The 15,011-nt window shown below is 41.8% G+C and overlaps 1 protein-coding gene across 3 annotated transcripts in view; it reads right to left on the bottom strand.

Annotated features, from left to right (window-relative positions):
- Positions 1-15,011, bottom strand: part of NID1 (nidogen 1) — a 76,992-nt gene that overhangs the window by 50,762 nt on the left and 11,219 nt on the right. For all 3 annotated transcript variants that reach the window (XR_010412423.1, XM_045877790.3, XM_045877792.3), the window contains exon 2: positions 667-966. Coding sequence is in view for 2 of the 3 variants with exons in the window: in XM_045877790.3 (XP_045733746.2) it covers positions 667-966 (300 nt within the window). In the remaining variant the exon portion in view is untranslated. The remainder of the gene's footprint in view (positions 1-666; positions 967-15,011) is intronic.

The raw sequence follows: 15,011 nt of genomic DNA, 5'->3' as shown, positions 1-15,011 counted from the left end.
AAAATCTTTAAAAAAAAAAATTAAGCAGGTTTCTTTATTGCAGGGTTTTTCAGAGTGAGTCACCAAGGGGGAGATAAAGTTTTGCATTTCCCAAACTTACCTGACCAGGGGAGGCCTTTTTCTCAAGGACTATGTTGTAGGACTGGTGTTCTGTGGTACCCACTTTGGGAACTACCAACCTGGAACATCCCCTGTTTAATTAGAGTGCTTTTGGCCCTTTCTAGTTTCTCTCTACTCTGCAATACTATAAAAATTAAATGGTGGAGCAAAATTATTTTTTTCTAAGGAGAAACAGAGGCATGTCCCAAAAAGTTACTTTAGACCTAGAGATGGCTTCCTGACCTACCCAAGTGTCTCCCTTCCTTCAAGGAAGACCAAAGTGGGGTGCCTGGGTGGCTCAGTTGGTTAAGCGACTGCCTTCGGCTCAGGTCATGATCCTGGAGTCCCGGGATCGAGTCCCGCATTGGGCTCCCTGCTCGGCGGGGAGTCTGCTTCTCCCTCTCACCCTCCTCCCTCTCATGCTCTCTGTCTCTCATTCTCTGTCTCGCAAATAAATAAAATCTTAAAAAAAAAAAATGTATTTAAAAAAAAAAAAAAAAAAGGAAGACCAAAGTGTACAAAACCAACCTGTTGACTATTTTCCCTTGTACCTGGGAGAGCACTTACCTTGCCTTCCTGGTCAGGGTCCTTGCTGGGCCCCTGGTAGGGGGCCACGGATTCCCAAGTGACAACCACCGCACTACTCGGCTGGAAAGAGACTTCTGGGAACCCTCTCTGGACACACTCTCCGGCTAGCTGAGTGATGGAGGGGGATAAGTCTTCGCGATAATAAACCTTCCCAAGGCCATCTGTCGTGTCCAAGTCCGCCAGAAAAGGTGCAACGACTCCGAAGGTCGGGGGGAAGTACCCCGGGTGGGATTCTTTGGCTGGGGGCTCACTCATGGCAATCATACCATTTGTGGTGACCTGTACAAAACAAAGCAGAGTTAGGAGGAGAGGGGGAAAAACGTCCTCCTCAGGGACTCTGAGTTTCCACGCACAGAATGCTGTCACAGGTACCCCCCGTCTGTCAACTACAACAGAACTGGAGAAGGACATGATCCTGAATTTTAAAATTCAGCACTCCTCTCCTAGGCAGGATGGCCTGGTGGAGGGAGCAAGGATCACAGGACCTGACTCTGGCACATACCCATCACTGGACCTTGGATACGTGTCTTGAACTTCGAGTCTTGGGCTTCCCATGTGTGCGTGCTTTGCATCCTGCAAAGCACCACTCAAACCTAAGCCATTATTAAAGCCTTCACTAATTTAGCCAACACACTGAGTAATCGTTATATACCAGGGCTGTGCTAAGTGCTTTGGGTCCCAAAATGGGTAGTACACAGTCTCTCCCTTCAAGGAACCCACAATCCAGAAGGATATGGGGAAGGACTGACACACACAAATGATGATACAATGAGTAAAAGGTCAAGAAGTCACTTTGGGGACCCTGGCTGTCTCAGTCAGTAGAGCATGGGACTCTTGATCTTGGGGTCATGAGTTCAAGCCCCACTTTGGGCGTAGATCTTACTTAAAAAAAATAGTAAGTAAAATAAATTAAAAGTACATCTCTTTTAAAAAAGAAGTAAATCTGAATGGGGGCATTATGATATCATTAATTATTGTGAATAATGTGTCAGAATAATAGCTAACACCGTGTTCCAGGCCTCTTATTAACATTTAATCCTCAGAAGAACTCCATAAGACTAGATACTACTATTATCCACATTTTTCTGATGGAGGAAGTAAGATAAGTTAAATTTGTCCAGAGTTACCAGTAAATGTCAGCAACCAATCCCTGGATTCAAACTCAGGGAGCTGGACTCCAAAGTTGGCCCTCTTAATCACTATGCACAGCTTTCTTGAAATCAGTTCTAACTGCCTATAAAAAGAGACTGGTGTTCTTATCGAGCTAACCCCCACACTGCTTGGGAAAAAGGGAAGGGGACAAAGAGCCCCTTGATGTTGGAGGGTACTCGGTGGTGGGGGTACCTGGGTCTCCTGCAAAGCCATGCTAAGAATGAGACTTTGACTGCCCCCTTCTTGTTAGTGCACAATCCACTGATGACATAGAACACCACTTTAGTGCTTTTTACTTGGAGAATCTGTGAATTAAAAAAAAAAATATATGCCCTAATCAAATGGGAGAGACTTTGCAAATGGCCCCTTAGTCTGCACTTTTAAGAGGCGATGCATAGGAAGAACATGAATGCAAAAAAGGGACTCTTTCCTGTTCAGAAGTTGATTGGAAGGCCTGTGGGTTTTCCAAGTCCCTTATTTCCCTCCCTCCTCCTCCCACACAGCCTTCTCCTCCACTCCCTTCAGACCTCATTACTAGAGGAGGGGGTTGGCCGGACACAAAGAAGAGGAACTTAAAAGCAAACCCTGTAACAGGCCAAGAACTGGGTGAAAAGGTTCAAAGGGGTGGAGTGCATCTGGGCCCAGGGACAGGAAAGGAATGAGAGTTCTGGGAGTTACGTGTGGACTTAGCAAAAATCCTCCACTTTTTACCAGTCTTCCTGGGCATTTAGGGGCATAAATAATTTCCAGCACCACCTGGCGCCAGGGGTGATTTTCTGGAGCTTGCCGGCAGGCTACGGAGAAGGGAGTCAGGGAAAGAGCTTGGCCAGCTCGTTACTCACCCTCTCGTCCCGCCAGCCCAGTCACACATCTCCCCGCATGGACATCCCAGTGGGGCTGACGTGTGGGGGCGTGGGAAACAGCTCATTTTCCCAAGCCACCAGAAGCTGGCAGTTATCAGCCGCTGGGGGGAAGCGATCACATGGAGGCCACATGTGGAAAAGTCAGTTTTAAAAAGCTGTTTTCCAGTGAGATTTAAGTCAGTCCAACAGTTCTGAAAAACTCCCGGTGTCTTTTAGTATTTAGAATCTGGGCACAGGACTGTGTCTCTTATCACAAGGAATGCGTTGGGAATCGAGTTTTTAGACAAGTATCAAGAAGCACTGCAAATGCTTTGGACACAGACCATATAACCCTCATTAGTATCAGTACTGGAAAATTATTTTTGAGCCCTTTTTTATGGCACATGTAACTCAGCTGTTGGTGATAATGAAAAATGACATCAGAGATAGATGTCATAGAGAGAACATCCAAAAGTTTCATTTGACTCTTAGCTGTAAACTTCTCCCCCGTCAGTGTTTGCCTGTTTGAGATATACCAATTCATGGCTAACTTGAACAATATTCTCTTACATTTGGGTGCCAGTCCCACTGCACAAATCAGTCAAGCATGGGATGCTCCCACCGTCTTGTTCCTTTCCTCCATCTTCTTAGAGTTGAGCAAGCCAGTGGAAGCACAGGGAGCACAAAGGGAAGGATCTTAGGAGGCCAGGAGGATGGACTCGGGTACTATAACCTCCAAGGGGACCAGAGTGGGGACCACTGAAAGATTCATGCCATTGGCACCAGTTGCTTAAGCCAGGAAACTGGGGAGTTAGCCTTGATTCCTTCCCCTTTCTCACTCCATGTGCCGTGCGTCCCACCTCTGAGGTCCCTGGCACTCTCTCCATCCCAACGACCAGCAGCACCCTCTCCGCCACCTCACGCATTCATGTGACTGGCTCGCTCTCACCTCCGGGCTCAGTGGGTACAGCCTCTAAGAGAGCCTACTTCTCCTCACCCCTCCTTCTCCCTTCTCTCACTCCTGGACCCCCCATTTCTGTCCCCGCTTCCTGTTTGTTTCCTTGCAAGTGCAGACCACAAAGTGCAATGACTTTACTGACTCATCTGCTGGCTCTCGCTACTTCCCCACGAGGCAGTCTGTCCCTTCAAAAGCTGGGACCATGTCCACCTTGGTCACGGCTGTAGCTGCAAAGCTTATACACTGCGTGGCGTGTGTTAGTCCTCTCCTTTCCTGACTTCCTCCAGAAAACGGGGTGGGGAGGTTCAGACAGAATAAGGCCTGAATACCACAGTTGTTTTAGAAATAGTGCCTGAAGCTGTGTCACTTCCGTTGATGAGCCTCCTGAAGGATCACCGCATTATGTGTTACGGTGGTCCAATTACTGAAACAAAGAGTCAGCGTAAATATGAACTGATGACCCGAACCCAAGCAAGTCTCCAGATCTAACTACCAGTTTACAGGAAATACAGGGGACAGAAGAACATGTTCAGTGATACTATAGGGTCATGATCAGCCAAATCCAGAACATGGGACACTGTGAAGGACAAATACCCAGTTTCTTTAATAAATATATTTCAAGAAAAAAAGGTGGTGAGGGGACCTATAGATTTAAGAAGTCCTAAGAAACCTATCTGCCAGATGTGAGTCCAGGGTCAGACTGGATCCAATTTAAGCTGGACTGGGTCCAGCATGAGGCCTTGGGTGAATAAAATTTTGTTTTAAGGCTGAACAAACAGGTTAACCCAGCAAAGATAATCTTGAAATACAGTGGCCACAGTGGAGACCTTTTAACCTAGATAAGCTTATCCATTTATGAGGTATCCTAGAGAAAAAGGGGTCTCAGCCAAACACTCAACATAAAAAGTAGAGGGAAAATTATTTTTCCTGTTCTATTGCTTCTGGTGACCAGGATATGACCTGCTGGGACACCCCGCTCACTCCAGAGCATGCAGATGGGATCCTGGGAAAACTGGCAAAAGCCGGCAAAGGGTGAGAATTCTTGCCAAAGCCAGCTCTCCCAGATCTCTACCTGCAGAGCCTGGTTGAGGGAGGAAGGTCAAATTTCATGTTGTCCTTTCCTTTCCAAATTCAGATTGGCAGGCAAAAACATTTGTAGCAATAGGTCTTTGAATTGTGATTTACGAATTTACTTTTGAGTACACCTTGGTTGTTGAACCTTTCTCTTCCAGAGGTAGCTACTGCCTTCTTATTTATCTGGTTTTGTGTCAGGTTGGGGTCCCCCAAAATCTGGCTAGACAGAGATGTGTGTTGCAGCTAGGGTCCTATCAACTATGGCCAGCTCTCGGGAGAATTGTCTAAGTCCTTCTTTCTTTTGGTTATCTTTGGGAGTGGCTAGGGGAGTTCTCTTGGGCAGGTAGTATTTTTTGCACCCTCTTTGGGGATGCCTCTTACATCCGAGGGGTTGTACAATAATGCCAGGAATATTAACTGTTTCTGTCATCTGAAACCTGACAAGATATTTGAAAGGATTTTTTAAAGTAGCTCTATGCTCAGAAGTTGGCCAAATTAGAAGCTGATATTCAGAGATGATAGGAATATGATTTTAGGCCTTCTCACCTAAGCTAAAATGAAACTATGTACCCAGAGGAAAAGAAAAACATTCTGAAGTCTTTTGTGGAAGGATTTACTAAAATATACCAAAGACACAGCACCTCTAATTCTAGAACACAAGAATCTTTTGATTTTCATCTTGGTAGAAGACCTTCCCCCTGATATAAAGAAGCAAACTGAAGATAATGTATTTAGATGGGAGGTTCAGCTCCTTGATATCATTAAGGCTACATCCCAATTGTTTGCGGAATTAAGAGCAACTGTCCTTATCTTACAAATCTTTGTAAAACCAGAAATACAGCTCTAGAAACAATCCAAAGTCTACCTAACATTACCATGCCCTAAAACTCCCTATTCATCTCAGAATGCCTGCAGTATTGTAAAAGATCAGAACTTTGGAAACAGAACTCTCCTGCTTTGAAGAGAACGAAGGAAAAATTTAAATTGCAATAGACTTCTGATAATAGACAAATACACCCTAAAACTCCTAGAAGAAAACTTGCATTCCTTCTCTGTCCCTAGAAGATATACCTTTTACCATGTCCTTGAAATATAAACACCCCAGGAAGTAAATAAAACACAGCTCACATTCACCTGAGACTGAAGGAAAAAAGATGAGGGAGGAGGAGGCTTTTTCAAAATATAAAAGCTCAAAATCTAGTCCACAAATCTAGTCCACAGCCTCCGTAAGATTACTTGTCAAGGACAAATACAAATTCTAAGTCTCTCCCACAAATATTACTAAAAAGCTTTAGCCACCTGCCATCTCACCGGGTAAACTTTCCATCTGCCAGAAACAAAATTTGGATCCAACTGTTCTTCCATAAACTAGTGAGTTTTGCATTTTCATATCTATCTCACAGTTAAAATTTTAAAATAAAAACTAGGAGATCTCTGTTTGCATTTGTCTGCATGTTTATGTATGTATGTTATAAATGTGTGATTCTTCTTCTACCTGCAGATAGTAATGCAAAAATTAATTTGTAAAGAGCTCTATTTAATTGGCTTAAAGACAAACACGCATTATATCAATCAAGTGTACTCTCAGAAATATAGACATTAACCCAAATGTTTTTCAAGTTTATGTGACCTAGGATAATCTTTGATAAATAAAAGCTAGTTTAAGTTTGTTGGTTTAACTAAAACAAGCTTGTCTCTAGAGTTATCAGCATTAAATATAATACTTTTATTCCACATAGGTTTACTAAAAGTCAAAGAAGCTCCTGATATCTCTGTTACAGAGTTTGTCAGTAAAAAAGATACCTTAAGATACCACTAAAGCAGTTTAAGGTCTTGTGACATTTTCATGATGGATCTAAATGTAATTGTTCAGAAAGAGAGAGTTAAATAGATGCAAGTAAGATAAAAGTTTAGAAATGAACTTTTCAACAATAATGATGTTTGATGGTATGTCTACTTAAAAGTAGTTTCCAGGAGCGCCTGGGTGGCTCAGTAGGTTAAACATATGACTCCTGATTTCCGCTCAGGTCATGATCTCAGGGGAGGGAAATTGTGCCCTGGGGAGATTAGGTAAGAGATGACTGTGAAGTAGGAGACCTTAGTTTCGTCTGGTCCCAGGAATTCAGCTAGATAGCTATCAAACCATTCTGAACACTGGAGAACACAACCAGAGATCTAAGAAAAGAAGAGGTGAAACTCTACAAATAGAAAAGCAACTATTTTCTGCAAGAATGACAAGAGGTTAAAACACACCTCAAAGAGGAGAACAAGACGCAGCACTGACTGGCAGAGACCTAATCAGTATGGACATAAGTAAGATGTCAGAACTAGAGTTCAGAATAATGATTATAAAGATACTAGCTGGGCTGGAAAAAAGCAGAGAAGACACTAGAGAATCCCTTTCTGGAGAAATGAAACAAGTAAAATCTCATCAAGTCGAAATAAAAAAGGCTACTAATGAGATGCAATAAAAAATGGAGGCTCTAACTGCTAGGATAAATGAGGCAGAAGAGAGAATTAATGATATAGAAGACAAAGTGATGAAGAATAAAGTAGCTGAGAAAAAAGAGAGATAAACAGCTACTGGATCACAAGGGGAGAATTTGAGAGATAAATGATACCATAAAGTGAAACAATATTAGAATAATTGGGATCCCAGAAGAAGAGGAAAGACAGAGAGGGGCAGAGGTATATTGGAGCAAATTATAGTGGAGAACTTCACTAATCTGGAGAAGGAAACAGGCATTCAAGCCCAAGAGCCACAGAGAAACCCCCTCAAAAATCAATAAAAATAAGTCAACACCCCAACATATAATAGTGAAACTTATAAATCTGAGAGAAAAAGAGAAAATCCTGAAAGCGGCTCAGGACAAGGGTAGAAATGTAAGACTGGCAGCAGATCTATCCACAGAGACCTGGCAGGCCAGAAAGGACTGGCATGATATACTCAGGGTGCTAAATGAGAAAAAAATGCAGCCAAGAATACTTTATCCAGCTAGGATGTCATTCCAAATAGGAGAGATAAAAAGCTTCCAGAACAAACAGAAACTAAAAGAATTTGTGATTACTAAGAGAGAGCCCAAAAGTAACAGACCAGATAGGAACAGACAATATACAAAAACAGTGACGATGCAGGTATTACATGGCACTAAATTCATATCTTTCAATAATTACTCTGAATGTAAATGAGCTAAATGTCCCAATCAAAAGATGCAGGGCATCAGACTGGATAAAAAAGCAAAACCTATCGATATGCTGTCTGCAAGAAATTCATTTTAGACCCATAGGCACCTCCAGATTGAAAATGAGGGTGTGGAAACCATTTATCATGCTACGGACTTTAAAAGAAAGCTGGGTGGCAATCCTTATATCAGACAAATTGGATTTTAAGCCAAACACTGTAATAAGAGAGGATCATAGGGGAAGAGAGGGAAATATGAATCAAGAGGAAACCAGAGAGGGAGACAAACGATAAGAGACTCTTAATCTCAGGAAACAAACTGAGGGTTGCTGGATGGGGGGTTGGAGGTGGGACAACGGTAACTGGGTGATGCACATTAAGGAGGGCACATGATGTAATGGCACTGGGTTTTTTTTTTTTTTAAGATTTTATTTATTTATTTATTTGAGAGAGAGAGAGAGAAACAGCATGAGAGGGGAGAGGGTCAGAGGGAGAAGCAGGCTCCCCGCCGAGCCGGAAGCCCGATGTGGGACTCGATCCCAGGACTCCAGGATCATGACCTGAGCCGAAGGCAGTCGCCCAACCAACTGAGTCACCCAGGCGCCCCGGCACTGGGTATTATATAAGACTGATGATTCGCTGGCCTCTACCTCTGAAACCAATAATACATTGCCCTTAATGTTGTCTGTTGTCACTTTGACTAAATAGATAATTAAGTATTAAATCATAACAGTCTGTGATCCTATTTAATCAAATGTTCAAGCCTTTTGACATCTTCTAAAAATCAAATTCTAAATGGAGTTTTTTTGACCCCAAAGTAATTTTAAGAGACCCCAGAGGGTCCCCATTAAATCTCAAAAGATTTGTCTCTCACCTCGTAGAAAAGAGATGTTATATTACTTGGGTTTATTTGGTATGTTAAATTACATGGGGTTCATTGTCAAATAAGTGACAGTAAACCTTCTTAGGTTATATTGTATGGATGCATGTTATTAATATAAGTGCTCTAGAAATTGTATGAAATTCCTAAAAATCTGACATGTCCTGGTATAATGTTATCAGTCACAATTCCAGTTGTTATCTTAAAATGTTGTATGTCATAGAAATAATCAAATTTTCTTGTCAGTTCTCTTATAAGGAACTCTCATCAGATCTTTAATCATGGTCATTCTATGTCTTTTGTCACATACAGACTGTTATTTTACTCTGCCGCTTTTGCAAAAGTGCTTCACCTTCAGAAAGATTCACAGAAAGGACTCTGACAAGTACTCTAGAGTACACATTTCCGATAACTTTAAGATTGTAAAAATGAACTGGCTACAAATTTCCAGAACTAATGGAGAATCTGGATTAAAGCAGAATAAGAATTAATAACATGGGATTGAATGAAATGATGAGGATTATTTGAGGTTTTTTTAATAGATTTTTTTTTGAGACATTGCTGGTTCCTTAATGCTTTGTTTTTTCCAGCTTTTAATTTTTCATTTTGTAAAGTTTACTTTTGTAAACATAATTTAAACATGTACTTTTTCTCTATAGGTATTTCAGGCTAAGTCTCATGGGGAGTCCTTAGCTTGGCTTCTTAGTCTGGAGAGGCTTTTAAAAGTCCAACCTAAGATTCCTTATGAAAAGTTCCAGCAGGGGTGCCTGGGTGACTCAGTCAGTTAACTGTCTGACTCTTGGTTTAGGCTCAGGTCATGATTTCAGGGTCGTGAGATCGAGCCCTGCCTTGAGCTTCTGTGCTCAGTGTAGAGTCTGTTTGAGATTCTCTTTCCCTCTCCCTTTGCCCCTCCCCCACACACACACGTGCGTGCTTTCTCTCTCAAATAAATAAATATTAAAACAACAACAATAAGTTCCAGCAAAGCAGATTTTAAAAGAGCCTATACAGTCAATCACTATTCTTGCTGTACTTTACGCAAATAATCTGGCCAAATTTAATTTTTCAGCTTAGTTAGCATGATTATCTTTGATAGAAATAAGGGTGATTGTTTCAGTAGAAACTGGTAACACAACCTTGTGGATGTCAGATTCTACTCCTGTTCACTGTGTTTGAGGTTTTGTTAAATCCCTATAAACTGGACTGGATCCTCAATTCTTTGTGTTTCCTCAAATGTCTGGCTACAACTCCAGACTAATGTTTCCAATTTTCTCTCCCACTTCTGATTTGGAATCACTATGAACAAAGACTGCCTTTGAACCTCCTTGTAAGGGACTATACCAGGTCCTCCTTACCATCCAGAGAGCAAGTAGACTTCAGGGACTTGAACCATGGGTCCACATCTCCCAATTAAAAAGGGTTCCTCCAGACCCTTGGAACAGCCCACCAGCTGGAGATATAAAATTAATATCAACGAGGGAGGCTCTTCCCCAGAAGCAGATGACATCTGGAGGTGGACAGCCCTCCCAAGGTCATGGATCAAGATCTTCACCTCCTGGGAAGCCTCAGTGGCTTAGTCAGTTAAGTATCCGATGCTTAACTTCAGCTAAGGTCTCAATCTCAGGGTCACGAGTTCAAGCCCTGCACTGGGCTCCACATTGGGTGTGGAGCCTACTTAAAAAAAAAAAAAGATCTTCACCTCCAATATGAAGTCTTTATTCCTTTTTCCTTTTCACTACTTGCGTTCTCTCTGAATGCATGGGAAGACAATGCTTCCAAAGTGTGGTGCCTATCTGAATCAATTGTTAAAGCAGCACCTACCCAACAAAAATCCTTAGACTCCCTCCCCAAAATTCTTCTTGATAATAGGGCACCCCTTGACTATCTTTTATCTGAGCAAGGAGGTGTGTGTGCCTTGGCCAATACCATGTGCAGCACTTGGCTTAAGAAAGTGGCTCCTTCAATGGGGTCTTTCTTTGACTTATTTGATTCTGATTGGTTTGGTTCTTGGGTGCCATGGCTCCGAAGTGCACTCTAGACATTGGGAATTATCCTGCTTATAATAATCATGGTAGTCTCCCTGAAACACTGTGGTGTTCTCTCTAAAGTTTTAAATGCATATTTGCAGACACTAACCACCAAGTAAATGATCTTCTTAAGACTAACTCATCAGAATAGAAACAAAGGGAATAACTGACTTCAAGAATGTAAACCCAAGGTCATGACCTGCAAATACTCCAGAAAGAGTCAGCAAAAAGACATAATGACCTGTGAATACCACACAGAGGATGAGGAAAAAAAATTCAAGAACTTCAGAGCTGGGAGAAGCACTAATGCCTTAAATTTCTGGCACATCTCTCAGGCTGAGAGCCTGATCTAAAGGGGAGAATTGTTAAAAACAAAACAAACCCCCACAAGTTAACATGCGCAAATGGAGTCGCTTATGCTAGACTCCACATCACAGAAACCAAGACTCTTTTTTTTTTTAGTTTCAGAGGTAGAGGTTAGTGATTCATTAGTCTTATATAATACCCACTGCTCATTACATCATGTACCCTCCTTAATGAGCATCATCACCCAGTTACCCCATCACTCCACCCCCCGCCCCTCCAGCAACCCTCAGTTTATTTCCTATAGTTAAGAGTCTCTTACGAACCAAGATTTAACTTAATTACAGTTTTGGCTCTCCCAAAAATGGAATCTGAAACCAATCAGTAATCGCCTGACTAGCACTAGTTAGAAAATCTGTGGGACAGATCCTTCCCATCCTCTAAAGGAAAGGGACCTTGCAATAACCAATCCTATTTTTCACCTAGTATAACTTCCTTGTTCCTCTTCCCTTCTGGCCATTAAAGTCTTTCATTTTGTACAGCTCCGCAGAGCTCATTTCTATCTGCTACTTTGGATACTGCTCAATTAGAATTTATTTTTGTTCGAGTAAGCTCTTAAAGTTTTTAATATGCCTCAGTTTATATTTTAGCAACAGTTCACAATTAGTACCTTGGAGCCCTGACTCAGGTGCTCTGACTCCCAATGGTACCAGCACATTCTTTGCTGTAGATTACACCACAAAACTCTTACGGATTGAATGTGTTCCTGAGAAAGCCTGTCTGAAGTATTGAGAGAATAATAATAATAATGATGTTATATTATTGTCTACACCACGTCTTTATTGAAAACAGCTACTTTCAGTCCACTGACCAATGTAAACGTTGCCCTGAAATCTTACTTATGGTTTACACTGGGAAAAAACAGCTCCTTTAGCAAAATTAAACCTCAGTTCAGTGTGTTACTAGCACAACTTAATGCCCCCTTTAAAGAACATATCTAGGGGCACCTGACTGGCTCAGTCAGTGGAGCGTGCGACTCTTGATCTTGGGGTTGTGAGTTCGAGCCCCATGTTGGGAGTAGAGATTACTTTCAAAAAATAAAAGAAAGAAAGAACATATCTATTCTCTCACTCCAAGGAACACACCAGACAATAGGCTCTTCATCCAGTTGCACAGGGCAGAACACGCCACTTCTATCACAAAACACCCCAGGGTGAAAATGCCCAGCACCACATGGCTAACAGCTGGAGCCACTTATGTACAATTGTTTCAACTCAGCTGACATGATGAGGAGGGTAGACAGAGCAACTAACTCATAAGGAGGAGTGTTCCCCATTTTAAAAAGCACTTCCTGTTTCATGTTCATCTTTAAAGACAGCAGGAATCACTGGAGAAAGTCAAAATGCAGACACTCAATGAATTACATGTTAGATTCTTTATATTCAAATGCACACTGAAGAAACTGAAAGGACCGTCTTTTTAGGCTTCCATGAGTCTAGTAGCAGTCCCTAGGGCAGAAAGCAGCCTGCAATGGTGGGGGAAAGCTTTCTCCAAAGCAGATGTGGTTAAGAATACTTGAGGTAGGCACAAATAAGAAACAAATGGGGTCGTTTTACAAATGCAAATAGCTATACTGAGAAGACAATGAAATTGCCTGCAGTTGCAAAAGCGAACTCCATGGGTGGGAGGAAGCAGGAACTTAAGGTAAAATTATTAGGGGTAAAGAATGCAAAGGCAACAAACATTTACTGAGTGTCTGCTGAGTCTGAGGTCCTTTACTAAAGCTGTCTGCATTTTTTAAAATGTAATACAAGCATCCTTCTTTTCACATATATAAAAAAGACAAGGGAATGAGACTTAATTTAGCTTAATATCACATAGCCGGCAAGTGATGGAACCAAGATTTGAACCCACATTTGCTGGCGTCCATAACCTTTGCTCTGTTATATTTGGCTGGCTAGTTGAGAAGAATCACGAGCCAAAGTCGTGGAAGTTGCAAAGATTCATGGGATGGCTTTATGGATAAAGCCTGGGTAGGTAGAAAAAGTGAAAAAACTAAAAGGGCCTAAGGAAAGAAAAACTTGAGGAAGAAGCCCAGGAAACAGCCAAGTCCATAATACAATCAAGGAGGAGGTTGACTGATTTCAAGCCTAGGACAACTAAGGGACCTAGGGCATGACCCTAGGTACTTTACAGTTTATGAAGCATCTTTATTCCAGTTATTTGATTAAATCTAGTAAAGTAGGCATTCATATCATCTTCGTTCTCCATTTCAGAAAAAATGAGTTTCGGTTTATAGGTCTTGCCTAAGACCATACACTAGAAGTGCCAGAACAAAACTCTTGAGTCCAAATTGCAAATTTTTTCCATTAACCCCACACAGCCAGAGAAATGGCTCTGGCCTGAATTAGAAATAAAAACAAAAGTCTTAGCATATAAAAACAAGGGACAACCTAGGAGTAATAGTTAAGAGATGTGTCAGTGTTTTCAATCTATGCCAGTTAATATCTAATGAGAGACTTTGGATCAGTTACTCATCTCTTCTGTAGGAAATTTCTACCTGAGGTTACCTTCCAACATTTAAAAATGGTTGGAGTCGGGGCACCTGGGTGGCTCAGTCGTTAAGCGTCTGCCTTCGGCTCAGGTCATGATCCCAGGGTCCTGGGATCGAGCCCCGCATCGGGCTCCCTGCTCAGCGGGGAGCCTGCTTCTCCCTCTCCCATTCCCCTTGCTTGTGTTCCCTCTCTTGCTGTGTCTCTCTCTGTCAAATAAATAAATAAAATCTTAAAAAAAAAAAAATGGTTGGAGTCGGGGCGCCCGGGTGGCTCAGTTGGTTAAGCAACTGCCTTCGGCTCAGGTCATGATCCCAGAGTCCTGGGATCGAGTCCTGCATCGGGCTCCTGGCTCAGCAGGGAGCCTGCTTCTCCCTCTGACCCTCTCCCCTTTCATGCTGTTTCTCTCTCTCTAATAAATAAATAAATAAAATCTTAAAAAAAAAAAGGTTGGAGTCTTTAAATGTTCACTTCTAGTGTGTCTAACAAAGAAGAGGTAGAAATGTCCCTCCATATTCCAGAACAGTAGCCAGTCAGGGAAGGGTGGAGAAGGGCTTGTCTAAACTCTCAGTCACTGGGGAGAAGCATGCTCCTCTTTTGACACTTTGGAGGTAGACATCAGAAGTTTACCAACTGGAGCCCCAGAAACTCCCCTAATTTGGATTACACCACCACTCTACCTGAACACCAATCCCCTCATTTGAACATCAGAAATTATAGAGAAAGAATTAAGTACCCATCTGCCTTTCCAGAATGAGCCATATGCCAGTATCACCCAAAAGCCCCATTTGATGAGGGGAAGCTTCTCTTTATAGAAGTCCACCAGCTAATAAATGTAGAAAGAATGACAGAAACAAAAATGCAAACAACAAAACAAAGACACCACTTGACAGCACTTAATTTAATAATTGATTCAGGCAAAATCATCAGTGGATGCTAAGCATTAGCTGAAAGGTTGGTGGGAAAGGGGGCTGCTGCATAATTCATCCCATAGCTTGCTTGCTGTTCACAAGGGGGAAAACATGACAGACACAATCTGGCTTTCATCTCCTTAATAGTAGCAGTTAGTACAGCAATAACCAGACATCACTTGCCTCCTGATGTTACACAGTATGACATATATGACTTCATTCATGAAGTATTCTTGTTAAATAAGGTTTAACCTACTCTATAATAAAAATACTAATACCCCAAATAAAAAATAAGCAAAGGACTTGAATAAATGTTTTCCAAAGAAGATATATAAATGGCCAATAAGCACATGAAAAGATGCTCAACATCATCAGTCATCAGGGAAATGCAACTCAAAACAATAGTGAGATACCACTTCACACCCATTAAGTTGGCTAGAATCA

Source organism: Mirounga angustirostris, unplaced genomic scaffold (genome assembly GCF_029215605.1).
Source record: "Mirounga angustirostris isolate CCGP_5_RB_7025 unplaced genomic scaffold, mMirAng1.0.hap1 SCAF_6, whole genome shotgun sequence".
Classification (NCBI taxonomy): Eukaryota; Metazoa; Chordata; class Mammalia; order Carnivora; family Phocidae; genus Mirounga; species Mirounga angustirostris.
The sequence above is the reverse complement of the archived record's forward strand: the minus strand, read 5'-3'. Positions and strand labels throughout refer to the sequence as shown.